General features: G+C 39.4%; 3 protein-coding genes and 1 long non-coding RNA gene across 8 annotated transcripts in view; 2 read left to right on the top strand and 2 right to left on the bottom strand.

The window, feature by feature from the left end:
• Window positions 1-23: 23 nt before the first annotated feature.
• LOC100645119 (serine/threonine-protein kinase greatwall) lies at window positions 24-3,930 on the top strand. Of its 2 annotated transcripts, XR_007224088.1 has the most exons (4): window positions 24-476; window positions 558-2,421; window positions 2,510-2,624; window positions 3,770-3,930. XR_007224088.1 is itself a non-coding variant. In XM_048405853.1 (3 exons), exons 1-3 carry the CDS (start codon window positions 258-260, stop codon window positions 2,554-2,556), a joined length of 2,130 nt encoding a protein of 709 aa, XP_048261810.1. In that variant the 5' UTR covers window positions 24-257; the 3' UTR covers window positions 2,557-2,706. The 2 variants fall into 2 exon arrangements, 1 of the variants encoding a protein (XP_048261810.1); XM_048405853.1 differs by lacking the exon at window positions 3,770-3,930 and having other exon boundaries at window positions 2,510-2,706.
• On the bottom strand, window positions 2,784-6,844 carry LOC100645591 (proclotting enzyme). Its single transcript, XM_003395310.4, has 6 exons — window positions 6,511-6,844; window positions 4,886-5,199; window positions 3,924-4,396; window positions 3,371-3,645; window positions 3,167-3,312; window positions 2,784-3,094 (listed from the first exon to the last, which is right to left on the bottom strand). The coding sequence occupies exons 1-6, from the start codon at window positions 6,698-6,700 to the stop codon at window positions 2,942-2,944; spliced, it is 1,551 nt and encodes a 516-aa protein (XP_003395358.1). The 5' UTR covers window positions 6,701-6,844; the 3' UTR covers window positions 2,784-2,941.
• Window positions 6,845-11,624: 4,780 nt separating this feature from the next.
• The window catches only part of LOC100643801 (protein grainyhead), a 161,890-nt gene continuing 148,325 nt past the window's right edge, over window positions 11,625-25,189 (bottom strand). The window contains exons 9-15 of one of the 4 annotated variants that reach the window (XM_020862973.2): window positions 21,938-22,049; window positions 21,463-21,557; window positions 21,130-21,300; window positions 20,822-21,007; window positions 19,080-19,304; window positions 17,265-17,329; window positions 11,625-16,144 (exon numbers count right to left, since the gene is read on the bottom strand). In XM_020862973.2, the coding sequence (XP_020718632.2) occupies window positions 15,859-16,144; window positions 17,265-17,329; window positions 19,080-19,304; window positions 20,822-21,007; window positions 21,130-21,300; window positions 21,463-21,557; window positions 21,938-22,049 (1,140 nt within the window). In that variant the 3' untranslated portion in view covers window positions 11,625-15,858. Of the gene's footprint in view, window positions 16,145-17,264; window positions 17,330-19,079; window positions 19,533-20,821; window positions 21,008-21,129; window positions 21,301-21,462; window positions 21,558-21,937; window positions 22,050-25,189 lie in introns of all 4 variants that reach the window. The other 3 variants (XM_012308451.3, XM_048405852.1, XM_020862974.2) reach the window with 3 other exon arrangements.
• The window catches only part of LOC125385119, a 196,303-nt gene continuing 194,629 nt past the window's right edge, over window positions 23,516-25,189 (top strand). The window contains exon 1 of the long non-coding RNA XR_007224089.1: window positions 23,516-25,136. This is a non-coding gene — a long non-coding RNA (uncharacterized LOC125385119). The remainder of the gene's footprint in view (window positions 25,137-25,189) is intronic.

Consider the following 25,189-nt stretch of genomic DNA (forward strand, 5'->3'; position numbering starts at 1 on the left):
ACTTCAAGCCGCTTGAAGTATTCAACAATGTACTTTCTTGTCAAGTTGTCGTATAGATGTTGATTTTCAAATATGTCAAATAACCGTTAAAGTTAATTTACGTACATAAGTGGAAGACATAAAATATAGAGGAACGATGAATAAAACTTCAGTCTTTTTGTATTGCCGGATTATTTTATGAATCGAAGTTTTGATATTTTAAATTTCGTTACGTAAGTTTATAATTCGTTGGAATTAAGTTAGGTTATTTTTTTTAAATGGAAGAAGCGGCGATTGATTCGCCAAATTTACGTCTAAATGATAATGAACAAATTAATGAAACAGACGACGAAAATTCTTGTGCAAATTACAATGACTCAGAAAGTGAACGTGAAATACTATCTGGGGAGTGTACGCCGCAACAGGGATCGGCGAGCAGGCAAATCAACAATTCTATCTTTAACACCATATCTAAAATTGTTAATCCCACAGCAAAGGTAAATATATATTATTATTTAATCAGTATTGTTTAAATATCAAAACTGACTTTACTACTTGATATTGTATTTAATGTTTAGGTACCAGAAATACAGGATTTTAAGATCGTGAAACCAATTAGCCGTGGTGCATTTGGCAAAGTTTTTCTTGGATATAAAAAGTCAAACTCTGAAAAAGTATATGCTATTAAAGTAATGAAGAAAAATGAGATGATAAATAAGAATATGGCTTCACAAGTGATCATTGAAAGGAACGCATTAGCTTTAACACACAGCCCATATTGTGTACAATTATTTTATTCATTGCAATCCGTTAGTAGCATTTATTTAGTAATGGAATACATGGTGGGTGGGGATCTTAAAAGCTTGCTTGGTGTATATGGTTACATGGAAGAGTCCATGGCAGCTTTCTATACTGCAGAAGTATGTCTTGCTTTGGAATATCTTCATTCTCATGGAATTGTACATAGGGATTTAAAACCAGATAATATGCTCTTGTCGAAAGAAGGACATGTCAAGCTGACAGATTTTGGGCTTAGTAAAATATCTTTACATAGAGATCTCGAAATATCGGATTTAGTTAATTGCACACCTAGTCTTTGCACTAGAACTCCTGGACAGCTTCTTTCATTGACGTCGCATTTATCTTTTGGTTCTGGACAAAGATCCACGAGTGAATCTAATCTTAGCGATAGAAGTACACCTGGTGTTAATTTACTTTCTGCTCTGCAACAAAATTGTACCAAAACGCAAGTATCACCGATTTCGGTAGCTTCTTCCGTTGTCACGTCAGGAGATTATTCCCTAGTGTCTGGTATTACTCCTTTTCAATCAGCAGAAGATCTTCAGTTAACGAAACATCAGGAAAAAGTTATTGTTGAGAACATCGACTATGATCAAGAAAGTAGCTCTGGGAGTTATCATACATGCGAAGCGACTTCGGTTCGAGCGAATAGTCAATTGAATCAAAATTTAGAAGATGAGGACGAATCCACGCTAGAAGCTGAACAATCTCAGCAACCTCTCCCTCATATTAGTCCATTAAGTACATGTACGATTACTAGAGGCGCGAAACGAAAAAGAGCTGCAAGTGTAACAACAGGCCTAACATGTGAATTAAATGCAATAGATTTAGATCTCGACAAAACACCAAAACGAAAGAATCGTGGTTGCATATTTTCTAGGAGTCCGATTAATTCTACTATCTCCGAATCGATAAAACAAACTAACAATAGTACTGATATTGCTAAAGTACAAGAAAGCGGAAGAGTTGCATTCAGTACACCAGTGTCATTTGTGAAACAGAGATGTTACAGTGAAGAAAATGAGGACAAATGTGAGGAAAGAACAGCACGTTTGATTAAGACAACACGATTTCAACTGCCAATGGCTCATACGTCGCAGTCGGCTCCTGAGATACCTGTAGGCGATAACTTGGACAAACATCGGTCGCCTCAAGGCATATCTCCTATAAAGACACCGGCATCTTCTGGTAATAGTTACACACCTTACAGAACTCCCAAATCGGTAAGAAGAGCCGGTGTTAATCGGTCAGATGATCGCATACTTGGAACTCCTGATTATCTCGCTCCGGAATTACTCTTGAAACAAGGTCATGGATATGCGGTGGACTGGTGGGCTTTAGGTGTATGCCTATTTGAGTTTTGCACTGGTGTTCCGCCGTTTAATGACGAAACACCACAGGCTGTGTTTTCCAATATTCTCGCCAGAGACATTCCTTGGCCAGAGGAAGAAGAAGCTTTGTCGACGGCTGCTGTAGAAGCCATAGATGCCCTTCTTACTTTGGATCAATATGAACGTCCTTCTGCGCAAGAAGTGCGAGTTATGAAACTTTTCCAGAATTTTGCCTGGGACGAGCCGCTGAAAGCGACGCCCCCTTTTATACCGCAACCCGATGATAATTACGATACATGCTATTTTCAAGGTAATTTTAAATTATACAGCATATTACGAAGAATAACGTTATCAGTCTGATGTCTGATTACTAAACCTTGTTTTTGTTTGTTTTCTAGCACGGAATATCATGCAACATTTAAACGTGAGCAATTGCGACACATAATACTTGAAGTATAGCATTGATGGGGAAATAGATATCTACGGCCTACTTTGTGACAGGAATAACATAACGTAAAGATTGTTATAGTATTAAACTATTTTTTATATAGTTGTACATGTATAGTACTATAAAATATTTTGTTACAATATAGAATTCTTGTGTAATTACTTAATCCTTGGATGAATATTCCGCTTGAAAGCGGTTCGTGAAACAAATTGCACAAGAATAAATTAGAAGAATGATATCGTTTTTATTTATGTAAAAAATCTTTAGTAGTCTATGAATTTCGTTATTTTACATGACGCCATGTTGAGTTCGACGATGCGAGGGTGAAGATTACGAATAACAAAATACTTAAGTAGGACTAATGTATCTTCTAGCGCGAGTTTCACTTCAAATTTTTTTGAATCCAAGGCAGGAAATGCGTCACTCTGGTGTAAACGCCAGGATATTGACCTTTTCCGCATCCAATACCCCAGCTGACGATACCTACTTGCGTCCAGCGACCATCGTTCACCATTAAAGGACCTCCGCTGTCGCCCTGTTAAATAAAAGATATATTGTGAAAAAATTCAAGCTTGATGATGCAACAAAACAATTTTACAATACAAACCGAGCAGGAATCTTTTGCAGCTCGGCCTGCACACAAGAAACTATCCACAATACCACCAGGTGCTGCTGCACCGTATTTTAATTTGCATTCATTGTTCGACCAGATAGGTATTGATACCTTTTGCAGTATTGCTGGTTGTGGTCCACCTTAAAAATTAAAATATCTCAAAGTTGTGAATTGTGTTTCACGGTTTTACTGCCTTACTTTCTCTCAAAGAGCCCCAGCCAATAACCGTAGCAGTGCATCCAATGTATAATTGCGGGCCACTCGGCAGGCAGATGGGTCGTATTTCTTTCGTGAATGGAACAGGTTCATTGAGGGTGAGCAATGCGATATCGTTGTACAGAGTGCGTGCGTTGAAACCTCTGTGTCTAACTACTCGTTTAACTCGTCGTTCGATGTGTGAGATCTCCGTGTTCGTTTTGATATTGTAGTCTCCCAGACGGACCGTTAATCTCGCTACGTCCCAGGAATTCATGCTGGAAGTATAATAATCAAGATTTATTTGTATGCTTAAACTCTATGCAACTGTATCTCCTTTTTTCCTGAGCAAATGTAATTTTTCTATAAATCCATCATTCTGATAATTATTATTTATTACAGGAGAAGATTATCGAGGCGCAAATACGAAGTACGGAAGAAGATTATCGAAGCGCAAATACGAAGTACGGAAGAAGATTATCGAAGCACAAATATCATACATAAATACGAAGACCAGATGATTTTGTCATGCGGGTCCGTCTTTCGGAGGACTTACTTGGCAACGCAATGAGCTGCGGTGAGAATGTGTCTATCATCGATGAGCGAACCACCGCAAAACTGTCGTCCACCGTTGAAGAGTGCCGCTATCCAAGGCCATTCGCCAGGGACAGCATTCTGACCGCCTACGATCCGTTCCTGGTCTTGATTACCATTTTTCGCTCCGCATTGAGACGTATCGATGTTCGAAATAGTTCCTAGGGGTTTCTCGCTGGTGGTTGGCACGAACGACGTACTTGGTGGCCACCAGGCGGGTTTCTTCGTCGGCCAGGTCGTTGCGACGCTAGGTTTTTTCGATGTTAGAACTGGTTTTATCGTAGAGAACGTCGGCAATTCGAACGATGGATGAGTAGGTAGCGGTGGTATGGTATGATCAGGTGGATGCGTGGGAATTGGTGGTGGCCAGGAACCTGGTGTCTGCGGTCTTGGTTTCACGGTCATATCTTCGTCTTTCTTATCGGCACTCTCTTCCTGAAATATCGAACGAGAATCTTCATGAAATATTAAACAATATCGTTTCAATGAGAGTAACGGGACATGTAGTAGCGAGAGTCGAAGATTTCATGGCGAACAATGGCTAAATGCGAATTGGACACGGTAGTAAAGTAGAGTCGTAAAAATCTGTTTGCGAAACCGCATTGTTCGATAGATACACCCGTGGTGTGACTTTCTATGTTAGATAGATTGTTTTCGATTCGTATCACGTATTATTTTTACGAGTTCCTGGTAACTAACTAAGATCTATAATTCCATTCGAGAAATCAGGAAAAGAAACGTAAAGAAACACTTGGTTTCAGCAACACGTTTTGTTTAGCAGACTGCAGATTTTTATGCATTTTAGGAAAATTTAAACGTGCAAAATATCCAAAGTAAACTGTTATCGTAAAATTTGCATAAACATATGTAGTCTGCGCACCATAAATTCATATTTATAATTATTTACCAGAGTATGCTATTTACCTGAGCATTTTCTATAGTAGGATCTTCATTATTATCTGACGGTGGCGTAACGACTGGAAGTATATTGGAGCAACAAATTCCAAAATTTGTTTGTCTATTATCCCGTACATAGCTGCAGGTGTCGTAAACACCGAGAACCCAGCCATCAAGAGCGCTCAGATCAGGGATTTTAAAATATGGATAGCACTCTTTGAAGCTGGTACAACGACCAACTTCGCCTTTCGACGTGAGGCAGGAGTCGCTGTTGGAAACTCCATTCCACAGAATACCACGACCGTCTCTCGTCTCGAGCCGAACGTCCGTATCACTGGCAGCTAAATAAGAGAACGATAAGTTTCGGTTCGTCGTATTTTAAATGACAAAATTAATTATTTCGTCGGTCAGGTATTTCTTTTCTAATGCTAATTTCACTCGCCTTTTTCCAAGTTGTCCGTGATCGGTTTACGAACGTGTTTAACGAAGAATCTACTTACACCAAGAATACAGCACGTAGAACCGTGTTTACATGTGTGAATGAACAATGTCTGACAAAGAATGACACATCGTCTACCGTTGTAATGAATGCAGATTGTCCGTGTCGTGTAATGGTATGTATCTGCGTGACATGTTCGCAAGAAAACAATGTGATTGATACTTCATGAATTTTTCTATTTTTTTATTTTGTCGTTTCTTCCTTCATTAATCTTCGTACTATCGAAAGATATAAAAAAAGTGTATCTTTATATCTCATCAAAGTGGCAATATTGATTGGAGTGGCAGTATTAAGATTAAATAATTTGTAATATTCTAACATCTTTATCGATATTTCTAGATACACATCAATCTGGACGGTACAAACATAATCTTATCATGTTGTACGCGATTTGCACAAGAAATCTTAATTGCTGTACAGATTCAGAGAGTAACCCACTTCACTTCCGGTGAGATGAAGATCAATTCGTTATATCATCGAATGTTATTAAGCCGATTGGTCAAGACAGTCGTATCACAATAGAATTCCATCCAGATTCTTGACAGCGAGTTCGCTGACCCACAGGCTGACACACAGGTGCACACATACGGCGATACGCGCGCCTGGAAGACTTCCGTTCGCCGTGTATGGAACGCACGCATGATCGATCACATGTCGCAACTCGCCTTCGATATTTCTCACGTATCGTTATCATCGCGACGAGCAAATTCGAATGCCACCGTGGTTTCGTGCAACGAACCCGAACGAGTTCCCTATCTCTGTTCCTCCAGTCACGATCCTTCCAGGTGATTGATACTCGCCCATCAGCGAGGCGCTCAACGATACCGTGACAGGCTAATCGATGTTAATTGCTACCATTAGTTACTCTGTTCAAATATCTTCGTGAACGTATGACTACCTAAAGACTAAAACAGTCTCCTCTTTGGTTAAATTTTCTATTGTATATGGATCAATTTTGCAAAAAGACGCATATGAATTAATTTTGCAGAAAGACGTATACGGATCAATTTTTAAGAAGAATCAATTTTTTTCGATCAACAGTTTAACGATGTCAAGCAATCCTTTAGAATTCTTACCTACTCAGTTTATTTAAATATGGATTGCAACGAACTGAATTGTGTATAGGTTGAGGAAACCACCCGTTGACACTCACCGTCAATGATCACCGCGTTATCATCCTCCTCCCCTTGTTGGACTTCTTCGAATGACGACTCAGAAACGATTGATTTACTTTTTGGATCATTAGCTTCTATGCTACCAGAGATCAACAAAATTGTAACAATAGTCTGTATGACGAGCAACAGTAGCGTCGTTAGTGACGACGCTCGATGTCGTCGGTTCATCCCCAGAGAAACGGAAACAAGCGAGATAAGAACGCGTAACGAGAAGGAGCACAAGTATGTTCAAGGCTCTGTGTTACCGGTAGGGATCCTGGGACCGCCACTAAGTTGCTAAGCTGCTGAATAGCCGGTGCTCGTGCTTATAACGGGCTTGTCCTCCCCTCTCGTGGATCGACGCTGTTCTTTGCCCCCGGTAGGCTCGACACAAGACACGAGACACCATCGAGTTCTTCTCGTCTTCTTCTAGCGGGTGTGCGAATACCTCGAGGCATCTGCGTGGAGCACACCGCGAAGAAAAAGGGTGGGCGGACCACGTGATGCCAGAATCGGAGCTGACGGTATGCTAATTTTTGGCAGATAGAAAGATCCAACCGGCTTCGGCCTATCCTGGTTCGGTCACGTTACGTTCGTTTTGTATCGGATGTTTGAGTGCTTCTTCGGAAGTTTCTTACGCTCCATGGTATAACGGAGAGCATGAATCATCTACGTATAGATCCTCTGTTTACTCTTTATGATTAAGTTAAATTATATCCGACGTGTTTTTATATTTTTATATTTTGCAGTTTATTTCCTTCGTCGTGGTGGTAATGGACAGCGTAAAACATCTTTGCTGGTACCATATTATATTTGTTATACGTCCTCCAATTTTTAGGATTTCTTTCATTTGTTGTGTAAGTTACAAAAATATAAACTCGTGTAATAATAACACTCGTTTATAATATTACACGGAGATCACCATCGCTAGCAATTTAAATTACAATCTTACTAATATAAACAATGCTTTACTTTTATGAACAGATTTTTGTTTCTATTGACAACGAATCACACGCTGTTGACAAAGGATATTTTTCTTATCGTACTGAACATGATCAGACGGAGCACTGGTCGATCAATCAACTAACCATTCGATTAATGACAACGGAACAGCTGTCAATCGTCCACGAAGAGCTCGTTTTACAGCCTGTTACATCGGACAATCATTTTTCCTTCCCGGTATAATGAATATTCCGTTGATAATACGATTTATTGGTACGCTTCGACGATTGTATCTAATTTCTACGTTCGGTAACGGACAACGGTATTGTTAGTCGATATGAATCAGGAATATATAATGGAATTTGTACGACAAAATTCGTTCTGGATTCGCGGTCGAGACAGTTTCAATAGAAATTCACTGATTATGTAAGTGGTGTGACGGAACCGGCTTAACTTTGATTTGTGTTGTCACATGAAACCCGGTGCCGATCGTGAATGTCGAGTTCATAAGCATTTGCATAGAGAGTACGATCCTCGTGTTGGCCTTGAAGAGGCCGAGGAGAAGGCTGCACGTAAGGGACGGCCGTGAACTTGCCAATCGCGTGTTCCTCGTGCACCATCGCTAATGCCAACGTACGCGTGCATTTCCCTCTGACCACAATGAATGGAATTTCTTCAAACCATGCGTGTATCGCTTTCTTGATATCGGTCAGATACCTTTTTTTTGTTTTCTATCCCAATCTTTTTTTAACGTCTCTTAATCGGTATATAACATATTTGATATTGTAAAACTTGGTAAATCTGTTTACATTGATTTTCTGACTTTGATATGATATGATCAAAAAGGGAGTAAGTTTCTAAATCTATACTAACTGTTAAAATTAAGTAACAGGTGTTCGAAGTTTATTTTATCGATATTATTAAAATATTGAATTTATATGGATAACAAGAATATCTGTTTAGTTTAGTTTAGTTTATCGAGTAAGCTCAGAGGTCCTGAACTATCATGCTGTTTTATATTTGGAATTAGCATATTTCAGTTTGATAGTTTAATTTAATGGATGTAACCGAAGAGTATTTAGAATAAAAGAAACAAGTTTGTGCTAACGATGGAGTAATCTACGCGCTGAATCCGTATTAGTGCTTTAATGCAAGCAGCTTGTTAAATCTTTTCAATTTCTTAATTATGAGTTTTTAACGTTGTTGTCTGTTCTATGCCTCCTAAAGAACTCAATTACGAAAAAGTCACATGACACTAATGAATCAAGGTATAACTAGTTTCAGAATTGAATCACATTTACACAAATTTAAGACTCTAATGGGGAAAGAGTGTCAGAAGTGACAATTCACAATCCATTAAAAACTATAGAGAAAATAATGATAAACAGAATTACAGAAATGTATTTTACAATTTACCAAGTAATTACGTATCAATGTTTCTTATCTTTAAATGTTTAGCTTGGATACGCGTGAATGATTCTTTTCACGAAAATGCAGTATGAGGGCGGCGATTCGGAAGAAAGGAGCGAGAGAAGACAGTGCCAGTCCTTGAGATGGATATAAACTTTACATTCTGCGGTTCATTGAACTTTCTTTTAAGAGGCAAATCGTATTTACACAAATTTAAGACTTTAATGGGGAAATAATGTTGGAAATGAGAATTCAACATTCGTTACAAATTGTAGAGAAGATAACGATAAACGAAATTATAAAAATATATTTTACAGTTTATTGAGAAATATTTCTGTATCATTGTCTCTTATTTCTTTTTTTATGTTTAGCTCGGACACGCGTGAATGATCCTTTTCACGAAAATGCAGTACGCGGGCGGCGATTCAGAAAAAAAGAGCGAAAGAAGACAGTGCCAGTCCTTGAGATGGATATAAACTTCACATTCCGTGGTTCATTGAACTCTCCCTTAAAAGGGTGAGAGGAAAAAACAAGGTGAAGTTTTACTTTTTCTCCTCTAAACCTCTCGCTCTTTCTTCCAAGTCAGGCTATTAATAATTTGCGTCACCGAGTTGTTCACCGTACCTGATTTGCGATTCAGCTTTGATTTTTAGTTATTCATAATACGAGCGAAACCTATTTAATCGTGCCATAACCTTTGGGAATATTTTTAAAAGATACATATGACATTCTTTTAAAATGACGTAGTTTTGAAACGAGTTTAAAATTTTTCATTTCGATTCTGTGGTCTCTTTTTGAAATAGACTTTTTCAGTTAGTCTTCTCCCCTTTCTACTTTATGACAAGTCTTCTTAAGCGGATAATATTCTACCTAAATCCGTTAACAATTTCACTAATGAATTGGAAGGAGGAAAGTTTAATAATCGGCAGAAAGACTGTACGTTATATAACTGTATATATCAAACCAGACTGTTTTCAAAGTATTTGAGAGCCATTTGTCACCGAGGGGATTAGAAGATTTCGGACCGCTGGTCCTCTGTTTCGCAGAAAAACACTTTAGTTTCATTGTCTATCGACTGTTAGAATTTTAATAGCATTACAACGATGTTATCGAATCACGCTTAATAGCAAACCGATGTAGCTGGGAGAAAAAAAGAAAGGAGGGACGAACTTGTAACTTGGTCCACAATTACATGGTATTCGTTTCGACGCAACGTTACATCGCCCCCCCCCCCCCCGCTCCCTCATGAATTATAGTATTATTCGAAGAATCTCGTAGTAAGCGTTCATTTTCCGTTCAAAATCTAATTTGTATATTTAGAAGACTCAACAATTTCCGTTAGATTAATTTAATCAAGTACCGGTATTGAGACATAGCGTCATCCTTATCGAGATTGCTCCGATATTTGTAAAGGAAGTCGATTGAGAATCGACGACCAGCGTACGAGCAGTAACGATCAATTGACAAATAAATTTGTAAGATGCATTCAACATTTATCGGTGCATACATAAAATTTGGTTCAAGATTTTGCATTGACGCCACCATTGGATCACGATGGTTCTTCTCCTGGATCGTGGAAACCGGTTGCGACAGGGCTGCTTTTTATTGTATAGCCATAAAGTATTAAGATACGGCATAAAACCATTCTTTTCCCTGATTCTCAACCGGGCCTTGGGAGAATCAAGAAAGCTGGTTTGGTAAAAATGTTTGCAAACAAATCGTGTAGCATTCTCAGCGTGTAATTAATGGAAGAGCTAAGAGTATTCCTTTATGAATACTGTTATTAACCCTTAAAGGCTATCGTAGATGAGATTTCACCTGGCGAGAATTTTATTTTAGTATTATCGTCCTTATTACTGTTGCAAACAATAATTTTTCTAGTCTTTATTTAGTACCGAATAATAACAAAACGTTCAACTCTACTTGTTTGACTTTGATAATTTTTTTATTTAAGAACGATGAGCAGCGGAAAACTTTCACTCGTTATGGCCCTCAAGGGTTAATGGTTTATGTGCTACATTATTATATGTAACTTTTATCAATTATAGGATATTGTTATACGAAGTAGGAGGAGAAAAAGATATTCTTTTAATATGAAGCACGTATGTAATTTCAATAATTATATGTAATTAAGATGGTTTAAAGACGCAATACAAATGTATGAAGCGCGGATAATTTACTACAGGGCCAGTGCCCCACTACAAGGTCGTGTATTCCTTCACGATCGTCACAGTGTCTACACATAGATGCTATATTCTCACGACTGGTGACAAGAACGCATGTATTCGAGTTTCAGTAGAAGGTATCAAATTTATGGATCGTATTTCCAACCTATGTAAATTTTATAAATTATACGTGACTGTTGAATGTTTGACTTATTACTGTCTAAAGCGCCAACGACTAGAATATAAGATTTTATCGAATAAAATCTTGTTGATCGCGGTATACACGTAAACTCTTTTTAAGATAATGTGACGATTAACAAAAATTGCCGAGCGATACATTAACGGAATTCCATTTTTGTAAGTGAATGATGTAAAAACAACTTTGAGCCATCTGAAATTCCGACACTAAAAGCTCGCAAATTACTTCGAAGCATTATCTGACACTTTCTGCTCATCCAAATTTATGGTTTTCGCTTTGTTCTTTATATCTTTTCATAGTAATCCTCTTTTTCTTTATATCGATCTGTGTTGTTCGAGATGGAGCAAGATTTCACAAAGGCAGGAGGAAAACATTCTGCAAATTAACAAGAATTATGTTCAAATAAATTAAGATAAAATTATATCTTTTATTTCCAAAATCGGGACGTTGCACTTGTTCACAAATTTGTTTATTTAATAACCAAATTATTTAACAAATATTTAAACAATCTTGAACTCGTAGGAATTGAATCGATCTTCAGATAAGCTTTAACAATCTGGGAATGATCCTCGAATGCTCTTAGACGACCTTTAAAATTCTTGAGATGATTTTCAAAAGGATTGAAGAACCTCGATGATGATCCTGAGTGACTTCGAGGAGATCTTCTTGAGTTGATTTTGATTGGCTTTGCGGTGGCCTTCAACTGATTTTGATACAATATTCTAGCAACTATCAATTTTAAAGAATCTTCAAAAAACCTTAAGGTAGCCCTGCACGATCTTGAAAAGATATTTTTTAAAAGTCCCCGTCTTGGTCTTCCACGCAAGGGACAATAAAAACGCACAATTTATAAAACGTACTAATATAATATTTATTGTTTGCAATAAACAGCGTAATATAATATCACCTCTGGCACAATCTCACGATGGCAAGACAACGCGAAAACGGCTATTATATTTCGATATTCTCGCATCATTATCTGTTCCGCAACTTGTCTGGCTTCACGATCCTCTAACAAAACAGTACACTGCGTGCGCTCAGTTCAAAATCGGCTGGTTTTTAACATTCCTCCTCTTACACGGGTACATTTCTAACAAATAAGGCGAAGCTTGTGGATTCGTTTCGCATCGTCGTTTACGTCATTTAAGTACGATATCGAGATGGCTGGGAAACGATCACGGGAAGACCATATATTCGCTTCTATACTACCGTGCAATGTTTCTAACGTTAACACGGAGAGAAAAAGAGATTTAAAAAGTCATCGATTTCACAATCAATTTTCTACACTAACTTTAACATTTCTTCACTGGTTTTGATAGCGATCGAGGTCTTCTCGTGACTGTAACACGGTTGCCTTTCATGATATATCATTAATTAATAATATTAATAAACGTAAGGGATTATAAGGGATGATACGATAGCAATAAAAATCGTTCATCGACGAAACCGTTCGTACGCACACACGACGAATCCCACGCGAGATCCATCTGTAAATGACGAAGGTTATTATATTTGGGCGATCGAAGGTTCAGGGTGGGTAAAGTTTATGGTGTTTGATGTGGGTGTAGGGGATGGGCTGGGGGAAGATATCAATTACGAATAAAAAAATGTCATGGAGCAACACTAACAATCTTCGTTGATCGCAAAACACGATTCTTTTCTTCTCTCCTCACTCTTCTTCAGGCATACTGATCAATCTTCCCATTCATTCTCATCTTCACTTTCGCTCTCGTATTATTTTTCTCTCCTCTGTGTTTCGACCCCTCTGTCAGCTTTACTTTCATTCTCGCACCATGAATACACGCATCCCTTGTATAAAAATAATAATAATAATAATTATAATCATAATAATATACGCATTATGTAACTCTAGTCAATAGAATCAAATAATATTAATAATATCAAACTATATGCTGCCTTGCAATAGATGTAACAAAATATAGTACTCATATAATAATATGCATTTTACAAGCGTATTTTGATCCTTGCTTTGATATCGTCGTGATATTATGTATAGGGTGTGTATATGATTTAAGTATCTCTTCCTTCTCCCTTCGTTTTTGTGTCGTTTCACGCAAGAACAAAAATGCGGACAACAGTGATGTGTGTCGTGATCGCGATGCTCTCTAGTCCAACCTAAATGTGAACTAATTATCGATAACTTTTATAGTAGATGAACGGTGTATATGCTGGTGTGTAGATGTGTGCGTGTATGTGTACATGTATACAAGCGTGGTTTTACAATAAAAACCACGCGATGTACGTGACGACGAAACCTGTGTTCGCTTTTACCAGTGGCACGTTAATGTTGTTTTACCTTAATACAAGAAAGGAGAAAAAAAAGAGAACGATACATAACCAGGCTATTGATAATTCTTACATCTTGCCGCTTGTTTTGGATCTACGACAACGACGTTGCACTGATTAGAGTCACTGATTATGTTCATTGTGTACATTCTGTATCCTGCCATAATCAAGATAAACTTGGGTTTCACGGGGCTTACACGTTATAAATAGCTGAACCCTTTGAGAACAATTTCTATAAACAGTCTTGAATCGTAAGAATTAAAACTAATATCCATATATATTCATGATCATAATACATACTCTTTCGAAATATTTTCTAGAATTCCTTCTTTTTATTTTATCAATATATTCATTTTAAGTATTTCGTTATATCGAAATAGAGGCTTGTTCTCAAAGGATTGTTTAACGTTCGAGGAAAGAATGTTTTTAAGAAACTCGTTACAGATACCAATATAACGTATTCGTCTAAATTAACCTACTCTAAATATTGCAATGCTCGTTGCAATGACGTGGCAATTCCATCGGATATTTAACGTACCTACTGATCTTCTAAACGTGTATTTATCATCCTCTCTTCGTGATCGATCTCAACGAAAAATAAAAAAACGAAAAGAGAAATTACGTATTTCAGTGAGAGTAATACTTGCTCTTTGTATAATATCAAAGGATCCTGGGATACTCAGGAGGTTTCTGGAATGATAGCGAAGTACCTAAGGGATACCTTAATCGATGTATTACACGGCTCTACTCGGATTCTCGGGTTAACTCGGTATAAATAACACATGAGATACAAAAGATGGACAGTTGATGGAAGAAGGTGAGCTCCTTCGACTAACCTGGAATGCTGGAAATGCAAAGGAAGAGTCTTTAACCTTCGAATGGGATATGACACTATCGCGTCTGTTCGAGAATCCTAATCAAGAATCAGACAGAACTTACAATATCGCTGAACGTTGTATGAGCGTAAACACTATAAAGAGATTAAAATGCTCGATGGCACCCGTCTATCTTGGAATGGCGACGTTCAAAGTTATACTTCTTTAGCTCTACGTACAAGTCTTGGTATAAAATAAGCTTGCTTCGTGCACGTCGACCAGTCGAAACACCGACCATCGGTTCTTTTAAAAACGTATAAACAAGACTTTAAACTCTAAAACCGACGATACGATAAAATAGAGTGAAATTTTCTCTGCATATACATTTATACGTCATACGTATCTATATATAATATATATATATATATATATATATAAATCTATAACTTAATATTTAACGGGGATAGGGCGGGAATTTCTTAAATCAATTTTGATTGATTTACATGTAGCCATCGCGTTTCAACTACGACGGCAATGTTTCAACTCTATAAGCTAACAACCATCGGTATAAATTGTTCACAAGTGAAAACAAACAAAAAAGAAAAATATATATAAAATAACGAGTTGCCTTGCATGGCTAGAGGATATACTTTCTAGCTTCGATCTTGTGCTTCGTATCGAAGACGTTTACGCGAATACAGGCTGTTCGATCGCTACATATTTCGTGCACACGAGGTACGTTTCTTTTCATGGATTATCTCTGACCAAAAAGAACCTTGTTATCGACATAACTATTTCTACGAAAAACTCGGAACATACAAAAGAGAAAAAACGGTATCGTAAATAAAGCTTCGTCATCCCTTCGAGATCAAGTACAATCGATCAAACACCACTCCGTGTCCACGAAATTCTCTACTTCGGCGAAACTACCTGTATATCGTTATGAAAACAGACAAGATCGTTCAAGACGTTGCACAAGATGGTCACTATCAACTAACGAACGTTCCTCTTTACTTTTGATATCTTACATTGTACGATACGAAAAACAGTTCCGAGTATCCTTTCCGTACTTCCCAGTCCGATTTACACGTCCAAACGCTATTGTTCTCCCTTTCTTCTCTACCTTCCTTCAACCTCTACAAACTTATTTCTTAAATACAAGCACTGGTGGGGTAAAGTGGCGATTATCATCCACTAGATCGAAACATCTTCTTCCTCTTCTTCGTCTTCTACCTCTTCTATCTCTTCTTCCGATTTCTAAGTCGCACTCGAACGCCATCTTCGAATGATTTCTCAAACGCAGGTCCCTGAAGAGCTTTCTCCCGTCGAACTGTCCAATTTATCCTTTCACATTGCACCGGGTCGACGATTCCTCGCGACCATCGCGGCTGCTTTTGTCTATCTCAGACTTATTTACGCGAAACGACGAGAGCCACGTACGGTAATTTCTGTTCATTTTAATTTCATTATTTCGTCCTTTTTTCTTGCGTACTTAGTGGCACGGACGGTTCACGTGTTGCCGCTCTCGTGAACGTGCGCGTGGCCATGCGCGGAATTCGTGAGCGGCGAGTGAGCTATGTGCGCCGGCGACGATGGTAGCTCGATCAGGGTGACGTCGTATCCAGCTGTGGCAGGTGGATCTCCGGGATCACCAGGGTCACCTGGCGACCCAGGATTGGCTGGGTTACGCTCGTTGCTCGGGTCTGGGTTTACTCTGGAGTGGGTCACCTCCAGGAGGAACAGGTCCTCGTCCACGTAATATCGGATCATGTCGTCGTCAATTTTCGCTGTAATTCTGCAACAGGAGGAGAAAAGGATGATTAAATAGTGGAAATGATAGAACAAGGTGACTCGAGGTTACCCTGCTTAAAATCGAGGGAGGATATTCGACGGTAAATAAAACGGCAAAACAAAAAAAACGGTGTCGTTTGAAAGAATCAGCGAAATATGAAATTATTGGGCGATACGGCGATACAACGAGAGATTTCGATTACTTTTTGTGTTTCGTGTTGAGGGGCAGGAAACAGTTCTGTCGCATTCTGTCTGGGCTTGTTTTCGTTTCGTGTGACGATTGATATTTTAAGCAGAGTACGGTTAATGGGACCTTTGGTCGCGTTCGTGGTACGACAGGCTTGGTACTTTCTACACTGAAGAAAAAGTATCCGCAAATCTGTCGACCGCATCAACGCCATGGTTCCAAAGTCATCGAAGAGTGAACCAAAGTAAACAGCAAGCAAGACGCTATTCCGTGTAAAAAGGAAAGATCACGTAACCCAAAAAGAGAGAAAGGAGAGAATGAAATAAGAGGAGCACACGAGAAGCACAGCGACTCAAGCGAGCCAAGTGCGTGATGCGTTTGAGAGGTATACAGGCATGCATTGGTCCACTAGACAAGGCGAGGCGTCTAGAGAAGCGAGCAGACAGGCGTGCGTGAGCGGTCGTGACAGAAGAAAAATAAAGGACACGAGAGAGATTAGTGGATTAGTCTGGTGAAGTCGAGGGAGACACACGAGTACTCTGACGTTGAATCAGCGTGGCCGACGACAAGGATTCTACAGGATGAACGAATGGTATGGTGGTGAACAACGTTAGAAAAAGATAAAATAATAAATAGCGACCAAAGATCAGAGCGGTGAGGACAACCAAGAAAAGAAGCGATTATAGGAAAAAACAGAGAAATATACGGGCGAGAGAGATAGATAGTTAGATAGATAGATAGAGAGACAAAAAGAAAGATAGAAAAATATTATCAAATGCGTTGTATAGGAGGTATAGAGGGTGGTGTGTCGATTTCGGAAGTTAGGGAGAGACTAGCAAACCAGGCAATCGGAGAGAGTCAGGCAATGTCACCGTTATGGCATGCACTACTGTGTGGGCGGTGCATGCAAGTAAAGATGACACTCTACTAAACTTACCCCTTTGTGTTTTTGCGATAGAGGTTATTAATACTCGAGGATGCAATTTTGTACTTTGACTCAATCTGTAAAATAGAAAAAAGTAGAACATTAGAATTTTGACAGTGTTTGCGGACCATCGATCTGGGTACTCGCGCTCGATAACCGCGGAGGTTCTTTTTTTTAATCTTTTTTCTTTTATTACGACGCGATACGCTTAGTGAAAACGGACAGACCGACAGATATCAGGGATAGAATAAAGTTTACGGGCAAGATAAAGGACGAAGAAAGCGAAGACAAAATAATGAAAAAAAAAAAATAAAGAGAGAAGATATGTAAGAAACGTAGAGAAAAAATTGCGATCTTCCGTTTCCTGTACATAGATCAAGGAATTCATTGATCAATTTCAACGGGAATTATTGGCTAGCATGATCGGTTTGCTATGGAGAAAGGGAATTACTTCTGTAGAAGCAATGACAAATGTACGATTTACGGAGAGAAAGGAGGACGCGGTAAAAGATAGATTTTCTTTTCCACTTTTTTCTTCTGCCACTTTTCATCGTTATTGCAACAATGCGACCTTGCGTACGTGTACAGTTGGTCAATAATGTACAATGTTAAAAAGACAAAAAAAGAAAAAAAGAAATATAAAGAACGGCACCTCTAACGTCGAAACCATCGATCTCGCGATCACAGGGGTTAATGATCCGTGCGCGTGATTCACCGCGCTCCGGTCCGTATTAATTATTGTAAGGATTTTGGAGGAGTGATGCATGCGCATTAATATTAATATCAGCGTAATGGAACGGTGCAACAGGTATTAATAAAATGGTGTAATATGCCCTTACATGCATAGCTAACATTTATACCTATATATTATATAATATATGTATATATATATACATATACATATACATATGCATATATATATATATATATCATATGGGTGTGTATCTTGTATATCTCGTGTTATTCTCGCGCATCACTCATTATTCATACCGGGGGTACAGGCGTCAAATCGAACATGGCTCCGTGGAAATGTGATAAATTGGCCACGTCAAGATATCGCCGGTTTACGTCGCGAACGTCGAAACGTTCCGCGTGTCGCTTTCTACCCGAGGATTTGTTACCGTGCCGGTTTCGAAACGTACTCGTCGGTATAAATAGAGACAGACGACGAATACGAGCGATATCGCTGCTCACGAACGCACCCGGGCTTAACGTGGCTCACTTATGCAACGTTCCTAGCTGTCATTTCTGCGAGTACGCGGCGTACTCGTGTGATTTTACCGCTACCATTTTCCTGCCCTTTAGGAACCGACCGAGCATCCACCGCAGGAGCTTCGACGTTGATCGACATGGTTACGATTTGCAAGTATTTCGATCGCTATCTGTCGGCGATTGTGTGTATTTTCATCCTTCAGTCATTCCACTGTATCCACGACAAGTTATTGAAAATCCTGGTCGCACAAGTGTGCCGAGAATAAAGTAGACTATAGCGACCTCGTTCGAAGCTTCATTTTCGAAGAAACTGAACCTCAATTTCCAGGAAAGAGAAACCTTCATCGAGAGACAACTTTCATTCGACATTCTCGACGTATCTCTTTAACTCGAGATCACCTATGCACCACGACCTTTAATACGTCTTAATGGTACGATTAATCAAATGCAAACCCCGTTTGGTTAAACTTCTCGCGTTTCATCAGGATGTATTTTTTTCATTCGTGGAATGGCTGACAACGAGCAGTGATCTACGTGTGTGTTTTAACTGATAGTGTCGGTGCTACTTGGATAATGTAATGTGTGCTCCATACAAAAATGCTTGACATTTCTTACAGCGTTCAACAGTCCCTGAACGGTCGGCGGTGTGACGTGCAGCGGTGTGTACACGTCCTCGGACTCCTGGCGGACGTACAGCATCACTCGTTCCTCGGCGTCTGCTGGACGTAGATGGGGCGGTTGCTGTTGCAGATGTAGTCTATTCCCGACCCCGGATACCACCGTTCCGGCGAGACCTGCTTGCTGCACTCCCTGCAGCACCGAGCCTTGAAGCTCCTGCACCTGCATCAGCAAGGAGTCCTTCTTGTCGTGCAGGCTAGTTAGATTGTCGGGCGGAAAGTGGTTGTGGAACTTGAGGGCTGGCAAGCTTGGTCTGCCGCAGGCAGGATAAGGGCTGCTGCCCCCTGCCTTCAATCCTCCGCCCTCGCCATTACTCAGGGACGATGTGTCTGTATCGCCACCGCCCCCGCCGCCACCTCCATAGAAGCCCGACAACTCCATCGTAGAGAACTGTCGTGGAACAAGAAACATATTGTACATTTTTTCTATTTCTTTTCGAACGAGCTACTTTCCGTGATACGAGCTACACTGAGAGACAAAAGTATCTATTCTATATCATTAAATAAATTGAATTACATGTAACTGTATATTACGAAATTTATAGTAACAAATGTACACAAAGAAATGTAAATTAAATTATTTGCTAAATTCTGACAAGAGAAGATTCACATAGTGGTAACATTTTGATGTTAGAATAGAGCTATTTGTATAGTACTAGTAATTAATGTCCATTAATATTATAGTTAACCCTCCGTGGATTTTTGTTTATGACAAACAATTAACTACAATATATTGGGTATGGATAATATATTAATTTTGTAAAGAAATCTGTTTCTATATCTCTGCAGTCCTTTTTCAACATATTTTTTCAACATATTTCTTTGATGTTATTTGGTATCTGCGGATTAACTTTTGTCTTTGTATACGTTTATTACTGTAAGTGTCTGTGTACCATATACAGTTACAGATATTGAAATTTAATAATATAGAAAATATTTGTTTTATTTCTACATTTCAATCGTGTACAAATAATTTTATCTTTCACTATAAATTGTCACATTGTCTATATTGTATCCATCATTTTCGTAAAGCAAGATATGTACTTGTTTTCTTAGCCACTTTTTATAGCAGTCGAATAAACTAGTTTTATCTCCTATCGAGCGTTTATAATTTTTTACTAGTTCAGAGAATTCTATATTTGCCTAAGGTGCTAAATGGTTGGCTAATTTTTTGGCTCGTTCCCGGAAACTGTTACGATTAGTGGAGAATTTTGGCGGTGTTGAGAGCAGAGGATTGTGGTGGATACTACGCAGACATATCTGGGGCTGCTTTTCACTGAGTAATTTGGTTAGTTTCGTTTTCGTTCGCGTTCAAAGCCAATTGCAAGCTATTACAATTCTTGCCGGTTTTCGAGGCCTCGGGCTCGAACAAGTAACACGTTCACGGCTTCCGTTGGCGTAGCGATCGCGAGTTAAACTGTGTGTGGGTGTCCGTGAAGGTATTAATGTTCGAGAAGTCAGAGTAATGCTTTGCATTATGGTAAAACGAAAAAGTGTTTGTAAACTAGATACAATATTCTCTTGATAGACTATTAATTCTTTGAAAAAAGCATGCTTGTCATGCTCGTATCTACATACATAATTTCAAATACAAAAAGAAGAATAGATAAAAGGTAGGACAAACAGTTATTTGTAAACAGTTCCTTCAGCTTCTATCCAATCAGAAGTCTCGAAGAGTACCTTGTCTATGGTATGTTCCGCCGGTGGCGAGAAGAGGACGGGAGGTTTGTGAAGATCGACCATGGAGTAGAATTCGCTGCGTTCCGTGACGGAATGGTAGAGCTCGTCCAGCTTTTTCCTACCTGTGGCCGTCATCTTCCTCTTTGCTGCTCTCCTCTCCTCGTCGCGAGTCTTCCTTTCAGCTCCCTGTGCGTAAATAACACCAGGATGATTCATGAGATCAGTTGGTTCTTGTAATTTTGTTCGAATCGTCGATTAAACGACGTAACGAGACTGGAAGGTGTAAGAAGAGAAAAAAAACTGGGTACCTTATCGCAGAACACCTTGATCTGGCAATACCCACGATGCGAGGGTGGGGTGTACGTATGAGCGTGGGGTGGTGGTTCCTCGTACGTGTCCACCTGGATGTGCAGAGGCAAACCTTTTACGCCTTTTTGACTGGAGAAGTCGGTGCTGAGACACTGTACCGCCACGTTGATCTGCAACGTAGAGAGTACATGAAAATCATTCGGATAAAATACAGAGACCTTTATCGTATGATTGTTGCGGTGCATGAATAAGCACAGCTCCATTTAAGTCTCCCATAGATCGTTAAATGCAAATGGAATCTCTTTAATGAATGATGAAGGACTCTCTCGTACCTTCGCCGAGGATTCGAGTGGGTTCCAATAAACGGCGATCGCATTGTGTGCAACTTCCTCTATGCAGCCCACCAGTCCCACGCTGTTCTTCGTGTCTGTAATGGTGTAGATTGTTGTCAGAGTTGCAAATCATTCTACGATGCCTCGAAAGGGCGCGTGATTTTCGTTTTCTTTTCGATTCTACGTACGTAGATACTACATGGGTATGATCAACGATAGGTATGGTTTTGTAATTTAATCTTACCAACCTCGAGGCGATCCCACTATCGAGCGGCTTGCGCAAAAAATATCAAATGACATATGTAAATTATGCAATGCAACAATGTTATTATAGCGTGAGATTTATTTTTCGTTTGATGAATGCGCGAACTGATTAGGAGGTAATTGGAATGGCCGGTACGCTGCTGGCTTATTTGTTCATGAGGTTGGTTTTAATGATGACTGAAAACTCGGTGATTCTGCACGCTTTACTTACCAGCATCGAGAATACGTTGCTTGACAGAATGTTGCCTTCCGTGCCAGAATTGCCACGCCTTAATCTCGTCTTCTGGGCTCTTCTCTTCTCGGAACATCAACATTACCACGCTCTGCGCGACAAAACATCAAGAAAACACTGTAAGTACTTTATTAAGCGAGATACTATAAGGGCAGATGAATGGCTTCCGCTGACGCGTTTACTTTTGTCTTTCTTATCTTTTTTCAGCAACGGGTTAAACAACTTTTTCGCCGTTACATTTTACTAACTCCTGTAATACCTGTTTCTTTATTACGACTACTCTGAGGATAGAATTTAAGGGTTAGGATAAAGTAGGCATCTTTTTTCAATGACTATTTTCACATGTTTCTTTTTCTTCGTTTTAGATAAATTTAGTTTATAATTCTATCTATTATCGTGTTCCGCAATCCCATTTGACAGGCTCGAATAGTGCGAGGCGAAATCACTGATCTGTTTACAACCAACACTTGATATCTAGAGATCTAAATAGGCACGGAACTGGCGGTAATAATAATCAGGTGTGAGCGGACTCACATTAAGACAGAAGGTGATCGTTATAGACGCTTGGCGCAGGGATAAGCATATAGAAACACCGTGCGAGCACAAAAGTGACTATAATTTGAAGCTCGGAACAAAAATACGTATTTATTCCATCTCTTCTTCACTATTTCGACATGTAAAGATATAGAACTACCCCTCTTATTTCTCAACTAGTCTTTATATTACACTAAAAGTGAATATCATTGCGTTACATTAAAATTAAACATTGAAAATTTATAAGTGCAAAAAAATTAAAAAATTACATGATGCAATATAGACATAAAGGAAATAATTCGCGTAAAAGTCAATCGAAAATTCAGAATTTTAGATTCTCGTTGGTGCTATACAGAAGTGGGCTCGAGCGTACACGTGATTACACGGATCATAAATTACAGGGTAGCGTATAATTATGTAACGCAGATTATAGATTCCGACATGGACAGGCTACAATGAGCGGTTGTGGCTGGTTGTGGGAGATTTTTCAAATTGTACGCATAATGACGAGCATGACGCGTCTCCCGGTTATCATTTGTCCACAATGATCCGTCGGGTGACGAGACAATACTCGGTCGGTAACGGAACACCGTCGCGGAATCTGCTGACGCATCGGTCGCGCGGCACGCGAAATTCGCGTGAGCGTGGCATCGTTCGCGCGACATGAGGACACGCTCGAGCGAACGACCGCGCGCATACAGGAACGTGTGTATAAATCACGGCGTACCGTATAATCCAGTAGCATAAATTGCACCATTCGACACTGCTAATTCCCAATAAACGACCGTGTATCCCAAGATAACCTTGTTCTCGACGTTTTTCCGTCGGTAACGTGTCTAGCCGAGCGGTCGTGATTCATTGGTAAAAATGTAACGAACGTGTGAGGTGCAATTACTTTGATTAATTGAGAAAGACATAGAGAGACAATTTTGCCGCCATTCTTTTGCACCATTCGCGTCTGCTATCGAGCGACTAATCGAACGACGCCATCTTTCGATTAATATGGTGGTCTTCGATCGTTTATAATGCGTCGCGTCACTGTAATTATAGGTATAACGTTTCGGTATACGAGATTGTAGCTTGGGGGCGCGAGAGAGTTTTATTGAGTGTTAAACATTGCGTGGTAAACTAAGATAGAAAGCATTTGGTGAGTTCATCGTGATTAATTCAAGAGAAAGATACGTAAGACTGTTGATACCTTTCTCGGTTGTGAGGCTATATAGAGAATTTGAACCTTTGTGACTGTAGTCGTTTTTGTCGAAGAATTGATTAAAAAGTGACTGTCGTAAGCTTCAACGATCTTGAGTTTCGTAGATTCTCGAAAATTCCAACAATTTATAAATATCGATATTGAGATAGAGAATGCTCGATATAAGGATATAGAACAGGAGAAAGAGAGAAAGATTTCGAGATTTCAACGAAAAATAATAAAATAAACGTTATTGAACTACGGAGATTTAAGAGAATGTTATCATCGAATTTACAATAGAGGACATTGTGGAGTGTGCGTGACCAGTGCGGGCAAATAGAGACCTCTATCGCGTGTTTGTCCAGTTCCTTATTGTCCCGCCGTTTAAGCCACGAGATCAGATAACGTTAACCTTCGCGGACCAGTTTACAACATGTGTCCCCGGGCCGTTTTCGCGGGTTAACGTTTGTACCGTGCGCCGCGTACAGATTGCCGACAAATAATTTAGAATCAGGCAACCGTTCGACGGTGTATCTGTTGGGGGTTGGCTGATGAAAAATCAGCGCTGCTCAGCCGCCAATGATAACGCAGGCTTCACGTGAGCGTGACATCGGCTGCCGCGACAGAAGCACGCTTCACTGCGCAGACCGGTGCGCACTCGTGTTCGCTAGCGACGCCGCCGGTAGGGATTTTTCGTGATTCGGGTGAATGGGCGAAGAAATGCGCTCGTCGAGGAAATACAAGTTTATCGGCGGACTGAGGTTAGCGTAAAATTTACATCGTAAAGAAAGACGGAGAAAGTGTTCGATACGAAAGAAATCGGTCTACGAAAGCAAGACAAGGCATATTAATAGAAACTATATACATACATAGTTTGTAACGCATTTTGGAAGATTTTGCATTGTTCCGAATATGTATATGTCGCGAAAGATTCAAATCACTTTGAACATAATTTAGTATTTGAAACTTTTGAACTTTTGTGTATCGGTTGGCCTTGAAGTTTTGACAATTTCATGGCTGTCTTATTATGATATATTGAGTTCAAAAATTGTTTTTATGAAACACTTACAATGTGACTTGTCACGTTTCTCTTCCCTTCATATAAAAAATTTAATACTGATCTTTCAAAACTTTGAAATCTGCCAAGACTCTCGAAGCTCCAAGGACTCAAAAAATTTATCAAGATTCAAGATTCAGCAGCTTTAAATATCGAATCACATTCGAAGTTGAAATTGAGTTTTAAACATAACGAATGATATACAGTATACGAAGTGAATAGATAAGAGCAAGAATAAGAGAGACAGTGCTACAAGGAAAACGGAATTGTACGAGACAGAGAAAGCAGAGGGCAGGCTGATCGCCACTGGACATTGACAGAGATAGGAGAGAGGAAAAACAACGGTGCAGGAGTGGATTGGAGTGTAGTAGGAGAAAAGGATAGCGACGAGGTTGTACGTAAGTGCAAATAAAGTGAAATAGTAAAGAGTAACGTAGAGGGGAAGCGAACG

This window comes from Bombus terrestris, chromosome 5 (genome assembly GCF_910591885.1).
Source record: "Bombus terrestris chromosome 5, iyBomTerr1.2, whole genome shotgun sequence".
In the NCBI taxonomy this organism is placed as follows: domain Eukaryota; kingdom Metazoa; phylum Arthropoda; class Insecta; order Hymenoptera; family Apidae; genus Bombus; species Bombus terrestris.